Source organism: Sordaria macrospora, chromosome 1, assembly GCF_033870435.1.
Source record: "Sordaria macrospora chromosome 1, complete sequence".
Taxonomy (NCBI): Eukaryota; Fungi; Ascomycota; class Sordariomycetes; order Sordariales; family Sordariaceae; genus Sordaria; species Sordaria macrospora.
In genome coordinates, this window is record NC_089371.1 from 2,971,410 (window position 1) to 2,992,650 (window position 21,241).

At 49.2% G+C, this 21,241-nt stretch overlaps 4 protein-coding genes across 4 annotated transcripts; 3 read left to right on the plus strand and 1 right to left on the minus strand.

The window, feature by feature from the left end:
* Positions 1 to 102: 102 nt before the first annotated feature.
* On the minus strand, positions 103 to 3,088 carry SMAC4_05758 (uncharacterized protein; the record flags this gene model as incomplete). Its single annotated transcript, XM_003346173.1, has 3 exons — positions 103 to 1,926; positions 1,996 to 2,671; positions 2,724 to 3,088. The coding sequence occupies 3 exons, from the start codon at positions 3,086 to 3,088 to the stop codon at positions 103 to 105; spliced, it is 2,865 nt and encodes a 954-aa protein (XP_003346221.1).
* Positions 3,089 to 3,320: 232 nt separating this feature from the next.
* On the plus strand, positions 3,321 to 4,391 carry SMAC4_05757 (uncharacterized protein). Its single transcript, XM_003346172.2, has 4 exons — positions 3,321 to 3,497; positions 3,571 to 3,632; positions 3,696 to 3,782; positions 3,836 to 4,391. The coding sequence occupies exons 1-4, from the start codon at positions 3,462 to 3,464 to the stop codon at positions 3,903 to 3,905; spliced, it is 255 nt and encodes an 84-aa protein (XP_003346220.1). The 5' UTR covers positions 3,321 to 3,461; the 3' UTR covers positions 3,906 to 4,391.
* Positions 4,392 to 9,634: 5,243 nt separating this feature from the next.
* SMAC4_05755 (uncharacterized protein) lies at positions 9,635 to 15,160 on the plus strand. The gene is made up of 7 exons (XM_024655299.2): positions 9,635 to 11,474; positions 11,536 to 11,737; positions 11,795 to 11,893; positions 11,956 to 12,057; positions 12,108 to 12,267; positions 12,319 to 12,721; positions 12,775 to 15,160. Exons 1-7 carry the CDS (start codon positions 11,356 to 11,358, stop codon positions 13,856 to 13,858), a joined length of 2,169 nt encoding a protein of 722 aa, XP_024511201.2. The 5' UTR covers positions 9,635 to 11,355; the 3' UTR covers positions 13,859 to 15,160.
* A 374-nt stretch (positions 15,161 to 15,534) lies between these two features.
* SMAC4_05754 (uncharacterized protein) lies at positions 15,535 to 20,202 on the plus strand. The gene is made up of 3 exons (XM_003346169.3): positions 15,535 to 17,812; positions 17,983 to 18,422; positions 18,505 to 20,202. Exons 1-3 carry the CDS (start codon positions 17,287 to 17,289, stop codon positions 18,808 to 18,810), a joined length of 1,272 nt encoding a protein of 423 aa, XP_003346217.2. The 5' UTR covers positions 15,535 to 17,286; the 3' UTR covers positions 18,811 to 20,202.
* Positions 20,203 to 21,241: the final 1,039 nt, after the last annotated feature.

The following is a 21,241-nucleotide window of genomic DNA, read 5'->3' on the forward strand; positions in this document are numbered from 1 at the left end:
TCCTTTGCGCAACTGGACCAGCTTGTGCGGCCCTCTCATAATTATCACACGTAAGATGGGCCGACTCGAGTTGCGGAATGTCGCAATTGATGCGTCCCAAGTTTAAATCGTGGAAGGCCTCGTGGAGAACAGTCCAGCGACCTGGTAGAAGATATCCTCTATGGGCGCCATAGCGAAGGCGGGAGCAGCATTGAAGATCTCAGCAAGCTTCTGGGGAGCAACGACAGCCTGGTGAACATCGTAGTCATCATCCTCCATCTCGACATCCTCATCGGCATCCTGCATCTCCTCATCGCTGGCCTCGCCGTCTTCAACGGCAAGGTCTACTGGGGCTACCAATGCCTTTGATTCTTCCATGTTGATATCCGCCAACGGCTGGAGCATCTGTGCCTGCTCTCCGCTTTCGGTGATGGACCAAATCTGGGCAGCAGAGTCAACTGCGATGAACCCTGCCGAGTTGGTAGAAGGAAGGACCGCAGTGATGACTTGAGGGAATGTCTGGATCAGTTGAGGCACTTCCTCATTGACCGAGAAGACAACGAGCTCCGACTTTGCGCCCTTCTTCAACTTCTCCTGGCTAGAGTTGGGGATAGGGGCAGCAACGGCAAAGGATCGGGACTCGCGGTTAACCGCCAAATGGGTCATCTGCTTGGCAGCCTCCGAAGTCTCCTTCAGAGCAAAGCTGTACTGCACCTCATCCGACACAATATCGTAGACAGTGAGATCCTCCGAAAGCAAGATCAGAGACGACGAGAGAGCCTCGATACCCCGGATCTCACCCCTAGACAAGTTAGGGATGGTGTCACGGATAGCTCCAGTAGCCGTGTCGATAACGACAACGACAGCTCCGGATGAAGGGCCATAGGCAGCAAAGAGAACAGAGCCGTCCTCAGAGAAGGCAAGGGCGCCGCTGCGAGGGGTCTTGGGAGAAACTTCTACCGCCTCTTCCAGTTGCCCATAAGCAGGGAGCTCAACGGCCTTGGAGCATGACCATGTCCGGAGCTGTTGGCCCTCGGGGCCGGTTGACGCCAAACCGTCTTTCCTGCGCAGCTTGGGGCTCCAGAACCGCACTACACCGTCGGTGCCAAGAGAAGCAAATCGAGAAGAAACAGGGTCGCTGACAACATCCAGGATGGTCTCAGACTCTGTTGTGAAATGCGCCTCGTTGATGCGCGAAACGAGCTGCAAAGAGCTATCCTCCGCCTCAACCTCCCAGAACTTGAGGTAGATCTCTCTCCTTTCCCGCGAAACTTCGCATGTGGTCTTGGAGCCAGTCAAGAGAGGCTCCAGATCCCTCTCAGGCGGCTGCCACTCATCAACCGACGCAAGCCATTTTCCATCGTGAGAGAAGGCCATCTTGGTGACTCTGGGTTCAATGATTGGCGCACCTTGGCTGGTCATGTTGGCATCGGTAGGGTTGGTGCGCGCAATGGGATGCTTGCCAACGCCCTGGAACGAGGAGACATCGAAAACTTGGAGAAGTGGTGTAGACGGCGCATTTCCTGTCGAGCTGGCCTGCTGTCCATTGCCGACGCAGAGAAATATTTGTGAAGGGTTGGTAGGGTTGCTGGTAGTAATCAACGGTGTTGAGATTTCATCGACGGATTTCCAGACGCGGCGAACCAGAGACTCCTTTGATGGCTTGTCGCTGAGAACCAAAGACTGAATACCGGAGACGTAGGTCGTGGGCTTCATCTCCGCGGTTGAGAGCACCATGGCCGAGTTGTCGTCAAGATGAAGAGCGTAGGATGATCCCTTGGGCGAAACGACGATATTTTCAATGGTTGCTGAAAGGTGAGGCAAGAACTCCCTCTTGCCGGTATCGAGCTGCCACAAAACGAGGACGGTTTCGGCACCACCGGAGATCAGATAGTTGCCATCTTCAGACCACTTGACGCTGTGAACGGCCCTGCGGTGCCAATGGAGCTTACGAGGCTGAATGGGGGCCGCCTTGGTCGCGTTGCCGGGCAGTTTCGAGAGAAGGTCACCATATACGTAGATAGCACCGCGAGCGCAGCCGATGACGAGATCGACGAACTGGATTTCTACACCACCCTTCTTGGTCGTTTGGAGAGTCGGACGAATGTCGAGGCAAGTGACCAGATCTGGTACGCCGAAAGAGTGGAACGCGTATTCGAGGTCGTCAACCGACTTGACAGTCTTTCCCTTTGTCTTGAGTGTGCCAATGTGTAACGTCTCCTTTGCGGCAGCAACGATGAGTCTGCCACCAGCAGCGGAACGGAGCAGTTGCGGGTTCTCGTCGTATGTGTGGATAAGCTTGCCGGTCTTCTTCTGGAGGGTCTTGAGATCGTAGGCCACGATTTGTGCCGAGGACTTGGTGAGCTTCTGGAGGACGAAGAGTACATCTTCTTGCTTGTCGCGAATGTCAACCGACTCCACGGTCATGTCGAGGACCTTCTTGACATCAATCGTAAAGGGTGTCTCGGCGCCTTCGCCTGTCGTCCAGTTGAGGTGCCAGATACGGCCATCTGAGCAGGCAACCCAGAGGAAATCGGGTGCGCTGGCGGATAGCGCTGACGCGACGATGTGAGGAGAAGAAAGCTCGGCGCCGCTGTCGAGCTTGGTGACGGGAAGGGATATCCTCCTGACGAGCAGGGAATCCTCGGCGGAGTAGACTTGAATTGATGTGTTGTAGGTAATGAGTAGGTATCTAAGTTTCGTATTAGTAGAGCTCCTACCTAGGGAACTGGTCTCAAACGAACCGTTCATCCTTGGAGAATATGGGATCGATGTCGAGCATGCGGCCGCCCATAGGATTCGACACCTTCCATGCTGATGTGTCGCGCGTCGTCAAGGCACTCGAAGCATCCGGAAGTTCCAAGTCGCCATTGGTCGTTTGTAGGTCTTTGTTCTCAAAAAGGGAGCTTTCTTGGGAGTCGGCAGCATCCTCAACAGTGCCATTGGCGGAGGGCTGGGTCTTGGTTGGTTTCGATCGTTGTCTCTTTTGCGAAGCGGTTGTCGTCTCTTCCTTGGGCTCTCTCTTTCTCTTCTTCAGCGAGGCGGTTTCGCCGTTCGCGTCCATCTTGGTGGCCTTGGAGGACTTGCGAGGGGTGCGTAGGTCCACCATCTTGTCTTTGTGAATATGACGATGCAAGTCGGGCAAGGAATACACGATTTGTCGTACCGAGCTTCACGTCCGCAGCGTCTTCCAGCGAAAGAAATTTTGGCGGAGTACCCTTTGAAAGTTTAATGTGGGGCAGCTGTCTTATCAGCGATAAGACTAAAGTGGCCAATCAGGCCCTGGAAAGTCAAATTTGCTGGGGCCTTCCGACTTTCAAGTTGCCGCCTCGCTCTTTCAAAGTTCAAAGAACTTCCACTTGCGCTGCGCGTCACTACGACCAAACTTGCATCACCGTCTCGCCAGAAACTGGTCGCTCATCCGCCTCAAACATTGCCATTCCACCAAACAACTTTTATCAGTCTTTCGACTCGCCAACAAAATGATTATTCCCATTCGGTGCTTTTCTTGCGGCAAGGTACGCGACGCGGCGCGCCCCGCTTCTTCCGCCATTTACCTGTCCAACAAGGTTACTGACATTTGGCACGTAGGTGGTGGGTGATCTCTGGGAGAGATACCTCCAGTTGATCGATGGCGAGGAGATTACCGATGGGTACGCCATATCTACGAATACCCTCCGATCCACGACTGGCAATAACTAACAGATGACGATTAGTGATGCCCTCGATCAGCTCGGCCTCAAGCGCTACTGCTGCCGTCGTATGGTCATGACCCACGTCGACCTCATCGAGAAGCTTCTCAAGTAGGTTGTCATGGATGTTCTGTGCAGGAATACGGCTGCTGACTGCTGTATAGGTATACTCCCGATGGCCGCAACGTCAAGAAGATCGAGATGCAGACCCGTAACGAGGAACAGGGGATGTAATACGCCCGGGCGCTCGAAGAATTTCATCATCAACCATACGGTCAAGCCGACTACATCCTTCATCCGGCAAAAGAAAACTGCATAATTATCAAGGCGTTTGGGAGTATCACCACAACCGTGTTGGGCGGGGTATAGAAGCGACCCTGATCTCAACTTTCAGGAGGCGGAAAGCAAGAATTTGATTTGGTTGTGCTTTTTGGTTGGAAGAACTTGCGGCGTCAAGGTGCATTTGGGACAATTTGTCTTCTGGTGTAGGTTCTGTTGGCGGTTAGATTTACCGAAGCAACATTGCCAGACATTCAAACTAACCTTTCAGTTTGCAACTGCAGTTGAGAAGTTGTGATGGTACAGGCATTTTCTACAACCGGTACCTGCCTCTAGCTCGTGTGGCTTGATGTGATATAACCAACCGCATATAGTTATCTGCATTGACAACTCACAAGTCGCCGTTCTTCGCCTGCGCGGTTTCCAACGCCTCAGGTCCGGGTGTCCTAGGAATGGTGGAAAAGTCTATCGCCCTTCGGCTGGGCTGGACCGATCGAATACAGAAGCGACACTCGGATTGGATAGACCTTACAATTGTGGGGGACATCAAGCCAGTGCAAGGGACGATGGCGCTGGTGGGCGAGAGGCATTCGCACGAGGTAGCAATGTCGTCCAAATCACACGTCCCAGTCCATGGCATTGGTGCAGTTTAGGGATATCTTCGAATCGGAATAACCTCCGCTATTCGACCGTCTGTTCATGTTCTCCGCTGAACGTCATACCGTTCAAAGTATGCTTACTCTCGAGCTCGGTCAACTTCTCTCTACAGAACATATTTTTAACGAGTACCTTTCACATTCGAGTACCCCCGTTTTTTATAGTGGTTCACCCATGCTCGAGTCCAGTGACTCGAACTGTATGTGGTGAGCGAAGCGAGCGTTGGCCCTGTCCCCGGGCCTGGTCTGGACGCCACCCAGTCAGACGCTTTTTCGTTATGGTATTCACCGGTTAGCAAACATGTTTTCCAGAAATGAGCTTCCAAATTGATATCAAACTTGAGCGTTCTCTATACCGATATGGACCTCTCAACCGGCCGTGAACTCGCATCGCTACCCAGTCTACGGCTTACCTACAGCACTTTCCCTGGCCATGAGACACACTGGCACAGTGTTTTGGGTATCCTTTGACCCGTCTTCTCATCCAGTTTTCGAACGGGAGCTGTTGTTAGGTCTTGAACCCATCCCGGTAAGTAGCCAAAATCAAACAACATCCAAAATGTTGGAGCGGGTTAAATTGGCGTCGTGCTTCCTCCCTGTCTTATTCACCTTCCCCTGAAAAATATTTTTTTGAATTGGCTCCGGCCAATTAGAGGACGTTTTTCGAGAGTAAACTAATTAGGATTGAGTATTTTAATTTGTTGTTTAAATACTAATACGGTTATTATGATTTTTTACTACTACAAGAAGAGCCTAAAGCCTACTTTAACTTTAGAAATGGCTGCAATGGTGCTTTTTAAGGATGATATTGTTGTTACCCTATGTAAAGTAAACGAGGAGTTTATTTAAGAATTCCAAACCCGTCTTGAGGTTGTTAAAAACTTTATTAAAGCTATTGATAGAGTTTATAGCGTTTTTAATATTCCCGCTTAGTATAACGCGGTTACCCCTTTTAGAAAGTAGTTTTATTTTCCTTTTTATTCTTTCTTCTATAAAGAAGGTAAAAGGATTATTTTGTTTTATTTAACCACGGTTTTTAATTAATTTATTAGCTATATAACTTAATATTAAGATAAATATTTGATCTTATTAATTATACTGTTTATTTTATAAGTAATTTTAGCTATCTTCTGCTTTAATTACGCTCCGACTAATTAGAAAAGGTTATAAGCGTCCGCTAAAAGTATTATTAAGTAAATAGATTGATAAGAGGTTAAATTAGAAAAAAATCTAAAATTGAAAAGATTAGCTAAACTTTTATTACTAATAAATTTATTTACTCTAATCCTAATTATATTACATATAGAAAGAGTTGTAAACTTTTTTTAAAAAAATTTGCTTAAAATGCGAAACTTTAATAAGTAATTTTGAAAAGGATCACTTTTTACGTTATAGAAGAAATTAAATTCCTCTGTTAATAAATTCAAAAAGTTTATCTTATATAATTAGGTTTTATATTAAAATTATTAAATTAACATAACGCTAGTTCATTCATAAATCTAATAAATTAATTCCATAATATTGAATTGAAGTAGAAATTGATGTGATTTCATGTTACTGTTACGGCGGTGGCAGACCACTACACTACCCAGGCCATGTTTCTGCAAAAGTGTCATAGGTTGACATTGACTATATAATGTGCATTCCGAGTTCTGCCTTGCAAGCAGAACATCGTCTTATCTTTTGCAGATTTAGCCGTCTGGGTATATGCACCCTAGCCTGTCATAGTAGGTTCTGCTTAAACAGTGTATTCGATTCCCGATTGTGGCAATTTCGAAGGCTATTTTAGGATACTCTTGTCGGCACTTAGTCAAGCACAGCTCCTAAGAATGCAATGACAATTGAGGACCATGTATGCAAATCGAAGAGTACTGAAATGCCACGTATCGGCCCATTGGAAAATGTCCAACTTAGCGAGAAGTTGCATTTTCAGGTAGTGCTATATAAGCCGTCGCATTGCAATAAATCCTCCGCGACATTGTTGCCCTCGGAAATGGGGCCGGGGTCGGGGCCTTATCTTGAAGATTATTGAAAGATAACTTCGCTTTAAGGGGAGGTAGTGTCACAGGTTGACATTGGCTATATAGCGTGCATTCCAAGTTCTGCCTTGCAAGCAGAACATCGTCCTATCTTTGGTAGGTTTAGCCATCTGGGCATGTGCACTCTAGCCTGTCATAAAAATTAACTTCCCTTATTTACTGTCACAGGATTACCTGTGACTAGCACATCACGTGCATGGGCACGTGCGCTGGTCCCAGCTCTAGGCATGGCCTTCGTGCCTTGCTCCATATTGCCAGACCTGCGCACACCTCTCTCCTTCCGTCCTCGTACAACTACGCATATTCAATCTATTCCCTAACCTTGGCTTTACCCTGTGATATTTACTTCTTTTATGATAAACTTCTATACGGATAGGAATTTCTTTTTTTAAATGAATTAATTGCCAGTTCTATATAAATAAAATTTATTATAAAAGTTACTATAATCTTTAATTTATTTTTTTCTATTCACTTCGGTTTTCTTCAAAAAATAGTAAGATCTGGTCGTTTTTTACGTCAATAATATGACTTGTTTTATAATAGGCTAGAATATTATATGGATACTATATGTCATTATTTAAAGAGCTGCTAATTTTCATAAGTATATAAAGAATTTGGATTTTAAAATCGACTATAGGAAAATAAAACCACTTACTTCCTACTTTATAATAAAAATATAAAGAAAGTTTAATACAACTCAGTATATATTACTTTTAATATTTTTGTCATGGCGAATGGGGTGAAGGAATGCGACAAAACGACAATGACTTCATTATTAAATGAAGATCGAAAGATGAGGAAAAAAAAGAACTAGAATACAAAGGATAGCTGTAGCGCAAAGAATATACAGTGCACTGCTAGAAACCATGCAGCTATATGAGCAATGCTGACTAGTGGTTGAGCCGCGCCGTCACAATTTTATTAATTAAGTTCGTTTTTAAAAGAAAATACAATAATTTGGAATTTATTTTGATAAGCAGCTTGATTTTGTTATATAAATAAGAAATATATATTTAAAGCAGCCGGGGTTATTAGCTTATTTATTATGATTAATTAAGTTTTTAAAATTTTCATTTAATACTTACTAAGTGGTTTTTTACTACTTGTTTTTTATTTATATTAATATATAGAGTTGTTATTTTCTTTTTAAGTCATATTAAGCTGGGAACGAAGGGTAATTTAATATTAACAGTCCGGATATCACGATCTGGGAGTTCTCTTTCCCCCACGGCAACCGGAAGACGACTTTTGTCATCTGACAAACTTGGACCGGAGTGCAAGTGGAGAAGAAGAGAGTGTCTGCTTGTGAAATCCGGGGCATTGGGGATCGCGCAAGGTCTACCAGGAACAGATGAACACCCTTCTATGATAAGTGGAGATCCTGGCGCTTTGATGAGCCATGGGTTTCCTGGTAATGAGGATTGGGTCACACCAACGACAAGAAACGAATTGGCGGATCCATCACAGTCGTAGGGCCACGAACTATTCTTTCTGCTTTGGATCCCAAAGGCCCGAAACCTGGACCCTCCGGAGTTACTTCCCCGTTCACACACCTTTTCCCGCAACCGAACGTTCGCACGTTATCTGGACCCGAGTGTATGGTTCAAGGGCAAGAAGCCGGCGAGCTGGTTTCGAAACGAACCATGAGCAACATTGGAGCTCGGCAAGGAACATCAGCACCACCAATATCAGTCCCCCCTCTAACCGCCGAACCCAGCACAAAATACGCCTTGGGGGATGCTTGTTGCAAAAGGCCGGGCTCATTTTTCTTCACCTTGCCCATGCCACGCCGGAATTGGAAACCGGTCGGCGGTGCTGTCTCAAGGGTGCCGATACAAAACCTTCCACTGCCATAATACTCCGTCAATATAGCGACCTTTGGCCCGAACTGAAGAGCCTTGTGGACTTCCGGACGCCCAAAACCCTTGCCCTATAACACCAACGGTTCACGTCATTTTCTGGTAGGATTCATTTCTTCCATGCATCGTACGCTCAACACGGGTGTCCGTTGGAACTGGCCTTGCTCACACTGGGAACTCTTCCCCCGAACGCCCTGAAAGGCCGGTGATATAGGCCAAGCTTCATGCTGAGCAACTCCTCGACAAGCTCGGTACTGTACCACATATCCAGGCACTGAAGCTTCTCATGTTTGGATGGGCGATTTCAGCCTTGCGGTCTGCATGCCAATGCGTTGTTGAAATAGTCGTCGGTCGGTGTTGGAGTTCTCCAGGAAAAAAGTCCAGACCGAGAGAAGGACATCATCCGCGATAATCTCCAAGCGACACCTATCTAGGGGATGCTCAGAGACACTGTGTTAGATGCGGCTCTCTGCGTGTACAATCCGGTTCCATGGGTTTCAGCGAGCGACGCTATGTCTGAAGAGTGATGCTTCTGGCCGAGTGCAATTTTCTCGGTTTGATAAACCAAATGAAATTTGCTGATAGTGAGTGGGCTCTCTCGTGGGATGTCTTGAGTTTTTATCATGGTCTTTCTCCTTCTGGACACGAAAAGTTGGGATCGTTCTGTCATACCTGAATCAGTTCAGTTCAGCTGCCGTATCGTCGATGCTACAGAGTGTCAGAGGCAGAGAGAGACGTCTCAAGACAAGATCTTGCACCACCTCCCCATTGGTCACAGAGAGTCCCGAAGAGACACAAGATCACGGAACAGCGACCACCCAGCAGGTTCACACTTTGATGCGAATTGATGAGCCCTCGAAGAGTTGAAGAGAGCCCTTGAAAGCAAGCTGATTGGTCCAGGGCCATGCCCCTCGAACGTGAAGCGGGGCTTTTGGACGTTGGATGCTGAGTGGCCGCCAAAGCGAGCCCATCTTTCCTCACTGCATGCTTAAGCGCCGAAGCCTGTCACCACCATGCAGGCTGTCGGTTAGGGAAAAGAACACTGCGACTCTGATCTGCCACATTTGGGTTGTTGATTGAGCAACATTTTATCACCACCATCACTACCAAAGGCTGACTCTTTTTCGGCATGGGAAAAGACCACGCAGTGAGAAGGCATCTCTGTCGGGTTGATGTGAGGTGAGGTAGCAACAACTGTCAGTTTTGCAGGTTCATGTCATATTTCCCGTCAGTCTATGCTTTATTTCTGCATCAAGGTAAGGTACCGTGCAGTAACTATTTCCATTTTCACAAAGCCCGAGGCGATGGGTTGCCTGGTTGCCTAACAACGGCAACTTTACACTGATGTATCTCCAAGACGAGGAGTTCTCGGCATCCTGATATAGCGAATTTGAGACCGTCGGGAGTCTGACACCTCTACTCATATGTCTCTCGTTGATTGTTACCTGCATGAATTCAACCTCTTGTCCCCAACCGGTGCTTTCGAATTTTCATCTCTTCGATTCACTGTGTTAATGCCCGATAGTACCAAAGCCTGGCGGTTGCGACTTGCATAATGGAGCTTTATAAGTCAAAGTGGCTCCTTCCCGCAAGCAGGGACGGGCAGGGACTGGCACACCCCAACTCCAACGGACAGGGACAAGGGCAGCAACACATGGGAACGTTGTGAACGATAGGCGGAGCCGAGTGGACGCTGGATGGACGCCCACCGAACCTCCCACTGGACTTTTCCCGCTGCCCTCTTTGCCTGCCTGCAACCTGAACCTCTCTTCACCTTTTTGGGCTGCCGGCTCTCCGCTTGCTGCCCGTGAGGTTCCAGCGAATCCAGCTTCTCGTCTTAAGCGCAGGCGGCGTTCCTCCCCTCACACAAACCCTCAAAAGTACACCAAAGCCCAGATCGTACAGTAGCCGAGTCTCCTCAACCTACATCTAGCTTCAGCTTCCATCCTTCTGACTGGCTGCCCGTCCCACTGCTCTCCCACCCGGACGACAACCCAGCAAGACGGCGCTGAGTGGAAGAGAAAGAATTGGGTCGGCTTGTTTATCATTACGTAGATTTTGTTTTTCCTTCTGGCAACCATTTCATCTGTCGGCTTTTTGTTCTCCATTCGTTTCTGGCTGTGGTTTGTTTCTTCGTTTCATCTCTTTCCAGAACCCCTACATATTTGTCCATCTTTCGTCCAGTCCTTCGGTTGGAACCTTCGATCTGCGATTTCGGGTCACAAACCTAGCACAGCATCTCGACCGCTTTGAAAGGCCTAGAGATTATTCCAAAAACAAACCCAACCGAGCCTCCATCTTCGGCGCCAGCATCACCGGCACCCGACTTGTCAGCAAGCCTCCCAAGGTCGCATCTTCTGGCCGGCCCGTGGCTTTATTGTACTTGGGCCCATTCCCGGAGCCGCACAAGGTTGAAAAGAGCTTGAACATTATCGTCCTGCTCTAGAGTACGCCTGCGTCCAGTCTGCCTCAAGGGATCATTATCCATCACCAACAAGCACACCACATATATCAGCTTGACCTTCAGCTTCAAGCACTAAACTTCCTTTCCGTCCACGACCACCTCAAATCGCGGCGCATTCCATCGAGTTGAGAGCAGCAACCAATAGACGACGACAGCATATCCTGCATCACCGCTTAGGACGCAGCAGCACAGTGTGGTCTACCCTTCACGACATTTTATGCCGCACCGAGTGTGGTGTCCACGTTCACTCGAGCTCACACAGGCCTACACGCAGCAGCCACTCCTCTGGCAGCTCCCGTTGGACATTCTTGGAAGGCCAGCGCGAGCCTTGTGTTAAGGCTCCTTCTGGCTTGCAGTGCGGGTTAGCCATTGCAACCATTCCCCGCAATGGCTCTTGAGGCACCCTTGAGATCGTCGACTGGAAGCTTTAAATCCATCTATTCTCCATACACCGAGATGTCGCTCTCGGCGGGTCCAGATTCCCCGCTGCCTGCTCAGTATATGGCGTACGCTTCCCTCCCTATCTAACTCCAGCCCAGTGGTACTAACCTATTCTCTCAACTTCAGCTCCTCATCGGCCTCTGATTCTCAATCACTACGTCCTACTTCCTACATTAGACCCAACTCGGCACATCTGCTCCTAAGTCCAACCAGCGATATTGTTGGCCCATCTCCGGTGACATCGAATGGTACCGAGACCACAGAGATCGAGGACGACGAGGCAGAGGAACATGCTGAGCAAGGGCAAGGGCAACATGGTCATCACTCGGTTAGTTCAGCCTCCTGGCGTGATAACGAGCTCAGACTCTGATGCTGACGATATAAGCTTATGATGCTACGGACGAACCTACCGGACCATATAAGGAAATCCATGGGTGATGAAGTCGTCTCAGTGATCCATGCGCCACCAAGCTTCGAAAACTGGGTATGGGCCCCTCGCAAACATGAACATGAACAAAATAAAATACTGACTCGAACTGGGGACAGAAATCAAGTGATAACTACTCGAGATCCAGCCTCTCAAATTCTGTCAGTGCGGCCAGTGCAGAGAGTAGCACCATCAGTCCCCCGGCTAGCGAAGCCTCGACGGTATGAATAACGCCTGCTTTTGTAATCACTGTATAGCTAAACGAGATCAGGCACAATCCCCTCCGACCCACTCCCTCCCTATGGTCAACACCAACGTGAAGCCAGTAGCATTTGGCTTAGATGCACCAACACCTCAGGCTCAGAGATTGGAAGACGTTTTTGCGAACGAGAATACCAGGATGAGATCTAGCACTGCGAGTAGCTTGGAACGTGAGTATATACATGTCATCTGCTCAGAAGCGCACGGCTGATTATTTACAGTCATACCAGAAAGCCACGAAGGCGATGAGCGATACGAAGATGCCGACGATTTTCTCACTGCCGAAACCACGCCGAGCGAGCAAACCGAGATCCAGGCCCTCTCAGCAGCTCTAGAAGAGTGCTGGACGCTTTGCAATACTCTTGCGAACCTCAGTTCTATACACCGTGAACGTGTTTTCAATAGCTCCGGGACTCCGGACGCTCACGAGAAAGCGTGGAAAAGCTGCTGGAAACTCTGCAAACGACTTTATCAGAGCAGGAACGATTATCCCGAGTCGCACAACATTGCTCGGACTAACCTAGATCTCTGCCGCGACTTTTGCCAGTCATTGTTCGATGTACGGCAAAAGAAAGACGAGGTAGCTGACTCGATATTGAGAGTGAGCTTTGAGTTAAACAACCAGTACGTCCTTGTCGTCTTGTCATTATCATTACATGGGCTAACACGTTATGTAGTTTATATAGCGCCCAAGACACTCGAAGCCTTCCCGAGGCGTTTAGGGAACGGACCTTGGACTTTTACATCACATTATGCCACCGACTTATGAAACAACGAAATGATTCGCCCGAAGAGACGGACTCTCTTCTGCGAGCTTGCTGGGCGCTGGCAGAGATGTTGTTCAGCCTTCGGCAAAACCGTCGTGACGGTAAAGCACCAGATGAAGAGCTTTTGGGATCCGCAGTCCAGGCGTGCTGGGAGTTGTGCGATATCTTCAGGGAGGGCTGGACACAAATTCGACCTGATCGAGGAACACCCCGGCCGAGCCACATCAACTTCTTCTCCCCTGGAAGCTATGGGTTACAGAGTCTCTCATCCAACCACCAGTCCGATTCCCGATCCAACACCGGCAGCCGTGCTTCAATGCGCTCGAAACGTGAGAGCCTCCGAAGCCTCAGCGACCTAACCGATCGGCCACGCAACAAGCCAATCATACCCGAGACCCCAGTTACCGAGTTTGAAGACACGCCAGTTTCGCCAGATGCCAGCCCACAGATGCCTAACATCATGGTACTTGGGCCATCGAACGACCGCAGCGACTCGCGTGGAGGGCGCTGGTCGAGCAGCGCCTCGAACCTTTCGGGGTACAGTCAGAGCAGCCAACACACATCTAGTACCGCCACCACTGCTACTGCCACTATTGAGGATATGAACATTACGCGCATCAAGGTTTTGATAGTCAAGGCTGCCATGAACATTGGCTTCAGTCGGGAAATTGCGGCGGCAGACGGCAAGGGCGGTTCTGCGGCCTTGCAAACATTTGTCAAGAGCTTGCCTACGGGGTCTTTCGGCTCTTTACCGATGCATGCCACGCTGTTGCAAAGTTACAAGAATCTGGTGTTAACGGATTCTGCATTCCGAGCCTCAGCCAGTCTTCCGCCTCGAGGGAAGCGCATCAGCGCCATCGAAATCGCGAAGAGCGTTAACTGGATGATGATGAGGTCTGGACAGTACAGCTTTTTGAAAGACCTTTTCAGGCTTGTGTTTGGCTTCCAGGTTGAGGATGCTGAAAGCAGAAAGAATGCTTCAGTTGCGGTTTGAAAGCTGCTATAGGTAGTTACGGAACCAAAGAATTTGAGCACCACGCGGTGATTTCGGGACGACAGACCTCGACGTTCCCGCATATGAGCCTCATCAGTGAGCACAGCTGGAAGACCTCAAGGTCTCTTCAGATCCCGACCCTCTTCAGCTCCAAGTTGGCCGGGTACGAAGAATATCAAACCCATGATCTCTCCACCAGATTCATCCCTTCGCCGCGTTTGCATCGACCATCAGGGTATGGTCGAAGGTGTCAAGTCACTAGTCGACTGCTCAACACCAAACTGCCTCACGGCTCACATTAACAACCCACATGATGGGGCAGCATAGATGTACTTCTCGCCTACTTGGAAGCGCAAGCAAACACCTCGTAGGCATATCTACCACATAATAACAGGTCCAAGACATCAACTGTCTGAGCAGCCAACATGCCTCGGTTAGCTATTCTACCACGCCGTTCTCACGGCAAGGATCAACCGGCATTTTTGTACATTTCTCTCGGAAAGAAATTCTTCATTCTGGACATACTGTCATTGTCCACTACCTTCACTTTGAACATTTTGGCAACTTGGGGTTAGGCGCTGGGTGGTTATCTCTCACAATTGTAGCCTTGCTTTTTTATAGGAATGATTTCGGACGCTATATACCCCCTTTATTTGTTGGAGGATGAATGAGGTAGAACGAAGGGCAGCGGCATTGGGCATGAGTCTTGTAGCGTCTACATTGCCTGGGCTAGTCAAATGAATGATATTTGCTTGTATTTTCGGTGTTGAAAGGTCATTGTCCTTTGCCATCTGCCCAATCACGCGTTACAATTAGTTCCTTCACCTTTTCGTATTCCTTTCTGTGTCCATGTTGGTGAAGTGTCGAACGTATTTAGGGATTGGGGAAAGGGGAAAGGGGAAAGGGTTGGTGTTCATGGTTATCAACAGCCTCCTCTCATCCCATCCCATCCCATCCCGTCTTTCCACCCTTACCTCTCCTCCCCCGCCTACCTAAAACGTATGCACCATATAAGGTTCGGGACGAGGCCCTAATCCCAGCGCGGCAACTAACTGGCCAAATGGTCGAGCGGTTCCGTGTGATGAAAACATTGCCGGTGTGCGCGGTGCTCGTGACACAGTTTTCGTAGGTCGCAGCTGAAGCATGGTGGTTCGTTCCCCCAAGCCTCCTGGGCGACTGAGCCTTTTGCTTATCTTTTTACATACTCCGCTATGCTTCAAAACTCTATGGGCGCGCTGGGTGCATTTTGTCTTGCCTTTTTGGTTGTTTTTGGTCCAGGTTTGTCTTGTCACTTGATTGGTATCGTAATTAATGGAACGAAGGGTAATAACTAAACCCGAATTTAATGTCTGCTTCAACGTCTTTGCATGCCGGAGAAATCGTTGTGGTTGGAGCAAGTACGTAGCATCATCGCATCGACATGGCCCTCCCTGCCTGCGTACGGCTTTTAATATGGATTTCTTCATGCACCGTCCGCTGGAACTTATATTCGTGAATTGAATTTCATGAGGATGGATGTTCTTGGGTCCGGTTACAGATATCTACAAGTATCTGATTACTTCGAGAACGGGCAGGGAGCACTTCATACTTTCGGATTTGTTTTTATTTCTTTCTCAAGATCGCACAACGAACGTATGACAACACCGACGCAGCTCAAGCGGGAAAGAAATGGATACCTATGGTAGGAAGTGCAACCACCCAAGAAGCTCCTCCCGTCGAGGACGACGTTGGCATTTCACGAACCAACAAACACTTTCCAACCCTACGTAATTACGACCTACCAGAAGACAAGATATCGTGCGTGAGCTACCTACGGACGGGAGTTGCTGACAGGGTGATAGCCGACGAAGCGAAGCGGAAGCGGAAGCTGAAGGCTGAAGAACAAAGTGTTTCGTCGACAAGGTCAGCGGCCTCGTAAAGCAAACTGGAGTGGACGCCGTGGCAGATGAGAACGAGGACGAAGTCGAGGTCAAGATGTTGTGCAGGATTCGCTGTTGACACCACTAATTGGGGTCCATTGTTCATCGAGACTAAGTGTTTATTTTGTTACTATCGCGACCCGACACAAATTCTCGTGGCGGAAACATAGGTTCGTATGTGAATTATATCGACCGCCAACGTGCCAAAACAGTCACAGCGGCGATATGGGATGTAGACCTGAATTATGGACCTCGATCTTCCACAGCAAAAGCCAACGGAACCCGTGGTGAGTAATAGGACGTTTAATCTTCCTGAATTGAAAAATAAAACCGGGTAGTGACCATGGAGAAGGAGTCAAACTCGGGTGAACTTCAGGGACTGACTGCTTGCAATGTGATCAGTTCTTCCTCACATCCCGAGCGCGCAGCCCAGGTTTGCAACGAAGGGGGATGGTGGTGGTGAAGCCTCGTCCTCAACAGAGTAATCGGAATCGAATTGTGCAGTCCCTCATTCTCCCACCCCCCTCGAAAGGGGGAAGAAAGGACGGGGGCATGCACGCTGCGTATTGCACTCAAGTGATTTCATTCACAAGCTTCGTAATGGCCCTCCCAGAGGAAACGCTGGAACTATCCCCCGACCGCAAGCGATCAAGGGAAGCCCAGCGCCCTGCTTTTCTGATGCCAATTACAGACGCGAGGATCGCGCGCAGACCGTTGCCGGTAGAGCCAAAAAATCACCAGGTGGACCTGATGATTAAAAAAGGCTTGAAGTGAAGCGATTTCTCCGAATTTCTCATATGCCTTGGTAGAAAGATGTGAAAGAAACGCTTGCGCGAGTCTCTCCGTTCGTAGCATAGAAACGCAGCGTTGAAGAGGACGAGGGTTCACGAGGAGAGAAAAAAAAGGGAAGAGAGAGGAAAGTGGAACGGTTCCAGAAAATTGTTTGGGGTCATAAAAAGGACAATTGAGGCTCTGTGTCTTTGCTTCAGGCTCAGCCAATCAGACCGAGGGTTTGACCAAAATATCCACCTGGAATTGCGGATGCAGAGGCAGCGGGCAGCTGCTGCCGCCTGGGCTTGGCACACTGATTGCTTATCGCTATCAGACCCTTGCCAACCTCGAATCCCACATCAAACACTAGCGGGATGGTGAGTCCCCACCGATCGAAGAAATGGAGTCCCACTCACATCGCCAGTCGGTCGGAAATCGAGAAATCGAGACGAAAAGAGAACACAAAAATGGCGACAGCAGAGCTGTGTCAAAAGCGAGATATCATGGGGGTGGACCACACGCTTGCGACCCCGGTCCTATCACGGCCTCACCCGTTATCCTTCCAAAATCCGGACATGCTTCCCCCAGGGACCGGCGGCCAGACCGTCCCCCGGTCTCTACGATAGCCTCTCACGTTCCCGATTTCCCCAGGTTTGCCGTGCCGAAATGGGGAAGGCGAGAAAAAACGTTGACGGGAGAAAATGGTGAGACACTTGTTGGGTAGGGGTACCTTGGTGAATGTTTGATAATGCTGTGAAATATACAATCCGACCCATCTCTTCATATTTTCGTCCCTCGTCCTCGTCACATCCGTCGTCTTTCGTTTCTCGGTTGGTGCTTGCTTCACTTTCAACAAGTTCGTCTCCTTACTCTCGCGTTGCGCCTCCTACTTGCCAGGCTGCCTACCGCCCTACCTCCCTTCATCGAGCCGACCACACCAACAACCTCAACATGACGGTATCCGCGATACCCTCGCCCGAGGAACTCCCCCATCTCTGGCAGAGGCCAGCCTACACCACCCTTCTCGATGTCCTTCAGCGCCTCCGTCAAGAGCCTCGGATCTGGGGTCTCAAGGAGTCTCGGGAAGAGATTCTCAAGGCGCAGGCGGCCAGCATGGCGGAGGCGGCCTTCAACCGGCAAGAGATCATCTCTTTTCTCTCAAGCATCATCAAGAGCGGTTTGCCATGGCTCGACAATGACGAACAGCGGGAGGATATTTGGGAGGAGGCGAGCAGGCGGTTGGCGGAGAGGTGTGGCCGGACAGGTATGTGCAAAGAGTTTGTAGAGGAAAGTGGGACATGGGAGGGGGTTGGGCAGGGCCCAAGTATTTGGGTCGTCTCCCCCAGAAGGATGGGGCTGAGGGGTCGCCCCAAGCGATTGCAGCGGTAAAATGAATGGTAGTGTTGATGTTTTCTGGCTTTCTGCATATTGTAGCAATGGGCGAGATCATCCGCCGGTGGCCCTTTCGGGATGAGAACATTGGCGACTTCGACCTAGCCATCCGAGAGCCTCCCCTCACTGGTGACTCACTCGGTCTCAAGACGTGGGGATCATCCTACGTGCTCGCGCAGCTTCTCCCGCAGTTTTCGGCTGGTCCCCTAGCTCATCTCTTTGTGGGAGACGAGCCTCTGGACGTGCTGGAGCTTGGATCCGGCACTGGTCTCCTGGGTATAGCGGCCGCCTGTCTCTGGGTAGCCAATGTGGCCCTGACCGACCTGCCCAACATTGTTCCCAATCTATCGCACAACGCCGAGCTAAATCGGGAAACGGTGGCGGCGCACGGTGGCAAAGTCGAGGCGGCTGCGTTGACCTGGGGGAGCGATGATTATGAGGATGACAGTCATCCGCGGTTTGGGGAAGGAAACCGTTATAAGGTCAGTCTGGCGTTCACTCATCCACAGATTGCTTTATATCATCAACTTAGGCAAGCCGCAACTGACACTACTCCATCAACAGCTCATCATTGTAGCGGATCCCCTATACGATGACAATCACCCGGATCTTCTCTCCTCCGCCATCGATGCGCAGCTCTCCCTTGAGAGTGACGCCAGATTGCTGGTGATGGTACCTCAAAGAGACGAGACCACGAAGGGGTTGACCAATTCTCTTCGTTCCAAATTAGAACAAGCGAGCAGTCCCCTGACGTTAGTCGAGGATGCTATGGCCGCTGGTGAGGATGATTGGGGCGAGGGAGAGACAGACGAGGCAGACCGTGTTGGGTTCTGGTGGGGAATTTATCGGCGAGAGAGGCCTTCTTGGTAACTAGCCTTTTGGTTGCATGATACTGGTGAGAGAGGGCAAGGGTCAGGAAAGATAACGCCAATTATAGCGTGTTTGTTAGATTTGAATTGCTTAAACAGCCTCTGGTAGAGATAGACAAGCAGGATGGATGTATATGGATCTTTTTAGACTAGAAGGTATCCATTGGCAAGCTACCTCTGGCTGACAAACAGACAGTGTAAACAGTATCGCAATAAAAGGGCCGCTAGGGGATTTGTCTTCTCTCATGTTGGTGTCTTTTTGGTACCATGATTACACTACGATCTGATCGCTTTCTCATCATAGACCGTTGTAACTTGATTTCGATAACAGAACTAGGACAACACCAAGCATACCACTTCTTTTCCACGCCCAAAACGCCCCTCCCTTCTCACGTTATTGACACCGGAGCCACACTTGTAGCGGCCTGTCCCCAGCGTTCTTCATACACACGCTATACTTTCTTCCCGTCCATAGTACACACGTAACCTCAACTTTGCTCTCCCATCCCCAGCTCTCAAAATTGCACACTATCACATAGTAAACCCGTCTCTTCAAGAACCAGCCACCCTCTCCTTTTCGCCCGTATTTCTCCAGCTCAAGTAGTCATGGATCCCGTATATAGTCATCGCCGCCGTTGTTTATCAAAACTAGGAACTGATGACATTCAACCCAGTCTAACTTCCACTTGTCAAGTGAGCAAGCCTCAAAGTAAGGACCCGAGAGACTGTGTAACAGCCCTCTCTACGTAGATACGCAGGGAGCGCAGCCACACAAGGGGTATACGTCAGGGAAAGGGGCAGATCGAGCCCAAAGAATCAGGAACGTGCCCGCGTCGTCATTGACATCGAGTCAAGGCTCGATCGGAAGTGATGTCTCGGGAGGCGACAGGATCGTGAGAGGCAAGAGCTACCGTTTTGGACTTGAGTTGTTAGCTTCACATTTTCTGGTGGAGGGGAAATGGATATGTATGAGCACTCGGGGAGGGTCTAAAGTATTGCTGAGTGGATTGGAAAGGTGCGGTAGATCCATAAACGGATTGGGTAGATGGAGTGTGATTCTGCTAGGTATCGTCCGGTGATGCGAAGATGGAATTTTCGGTTCATGCTTCCTTGAACATAAATAAACGTAGCACCTGTCCAATAGTTGTTTGCTATGTGGGCGCTGGAACTTCCATCTGGGCTTTAATAAGCTCCCCCTTCAAGATCTGTTAGTGACTCCAAGTGCCCTCGCTAATAAAGGTTCCCTCGTGGTCAAGCAGTATGTGGCGGGGCCAGATAAACATTGCTCGTTACGTTGGTGACGGTGGTACAGTTTTCGTAGGCGTGTCTTGAGTGGACGGGTTCGACCCTGCTCGTGGACCGCTGAGCTTCTTGTTTTGTGTTTTTTTTTTTTTTTTTTTTTTTTTTTTTTGGTATTCTGCTTGGACTTGGAGGTAGTCAGTTCTTGTCATCCACACACAACCGTATGGGTTTTCATTTATGTTTTGTTTCTTCTACATGGTAGAGGTAGCCACCGCAAGAAGAGATACTCTCGTTATGTGAAAATGGAAGGGGACAGACAAGACCAGGAAGGATGAAAATACGAGTCTCCACCAATGATGCTGCTGGTTGTTCATTCTCCGAGGGTTTTTTCTTCCTTTTTTTTCTTCATTGATGACTGAACGAGGCGTTTACACCGTCTATTCTGCAAAACCCATCACTTGTAAAGTTTCGAAAGCCGGGGATCGTAGGTACTCGCCCGAATTTATATTGGATCGAACCTCGTGACACAACCTGGGCTTTGATAGACCAGTAGCCTGATGTCGGTATACCATAAGCCCCTGATTCAGGAGCAGAGTGCTCGGTATAAGTATCACAGCTTCGGTCATTTTATATGTGTAGCTTATTTCCGATGTAAACAACAAACACACTGGAGTGAAGCTGCAGGAGCGACCGATTCAAGTGTCCGGTATCCGGCAACCTAAAGTATCGTCAACAGTGATAACCCTTCGGAAGGAAAATCATCAGCACGCATCAAACTCGAACAGATAAAACCACCCGGCCGCCACATGACAGCGGCAGTGCCATTGCTGTAGTTTGAGACAAATACATGGCCGTCTCTTTTCCACCAATACCTGTTTTTGTGCTGTTTCACCATAGGTAGGTCCGACCAGGTGAACAAGAGACAACACACCGAACTAAAGGAGGCCTAACCTTGCCTGTCCTGGACGAGGTACGAAATGAGCAAGGTACGGCAGAGGAATGTGTAACTACAACGGTGCCTTTTCTAGCAGGGCAGGCTGTTGCCCGCCTCACCATGGAGTAAAACCGCAATCTTATTCAGCCAGCCATGCGACGGCATCGTTAGCCGGCTGGGGCCTCCTACCCAGCCACTGCAAGCTTCCTCGACCGCTTTAAAGGACTTGCCCGGGTATCTGTATGTCGATCAACAT

What these genes read in the sequence shown, in the direction of transcription:
- SMAC4_05757 (XM_003346172.2), top strand. Translation starts at nt 3,462, where the DNA reads ATGATTATTCCCATTCGGTGCTTTTCTTGCGGCAAG. An exon ending in GGCGAGGAGATTACCGATGG is followed by an intron (nt 3,633 to 3,695) that starts GTACGCCATATC and finishes GATGACGATTAG; the next exon opens with TGATGCCCTCGATCAGCTCG. An exon ending in CTCATCGAGAAGCTTCTCAA is followed by an intron (nt 3,783 to 3,835) that starts GTAGGTTGTCAT and finishes ACTGCTGTATAG; the next exon opens with GTATACTCCCGATGGCCGCA.
- SMAC4_05754 (XM_003346169.3), top strand. Translation starts at nt 17,287, where the DNA reads ATGTTTGATAATGCTGTGAAATATACAATCCGACCCATCTCTTCATAT. An exon ending in GGAGAGGTGTGGCCGGACAG is followed by an intron (nt 17,813 to 17,982) that starts GTATGTGCAAAG and finishes TGCATATTGTAG; the next exon opens with CAATGGGCGAGATCATCCGC. An exon ending in GGGAAGGAAACCGTTATAAG is followed by an intron (nt 18,423 to 18,504) that starts GTCAGTCTGGCG and finishes CTCCATCAACAG; the next exon opens with CTCATCATTGTAGCGGATCC.
- SMAC4_05755 (XM_024655299.2), top strand. Translation starts at nt 11,356, where the DNA reads ATGGCTCTTGAGGCACCCTTGAGATCGTCGACTGGAAGCTTTAAATCC. An exon ending in CACCAAGCTTCGAAAACTGG is followed by an intron (nt 11,894 to 11,955) that starts GTATGGGCCCCT and finishes AACTGGGGACAG; the next exon opens with AAATCAAGTGATAACTACTC. An exon ending in CACTGCGAGTAGCTTGGAAC is followed by an intron (nt 12,268 to 12,318) that starts GTGAGTATATAC and finishes GATTATTTACAG; the next exon opens with TCATACCAGAAAGCCACGAA.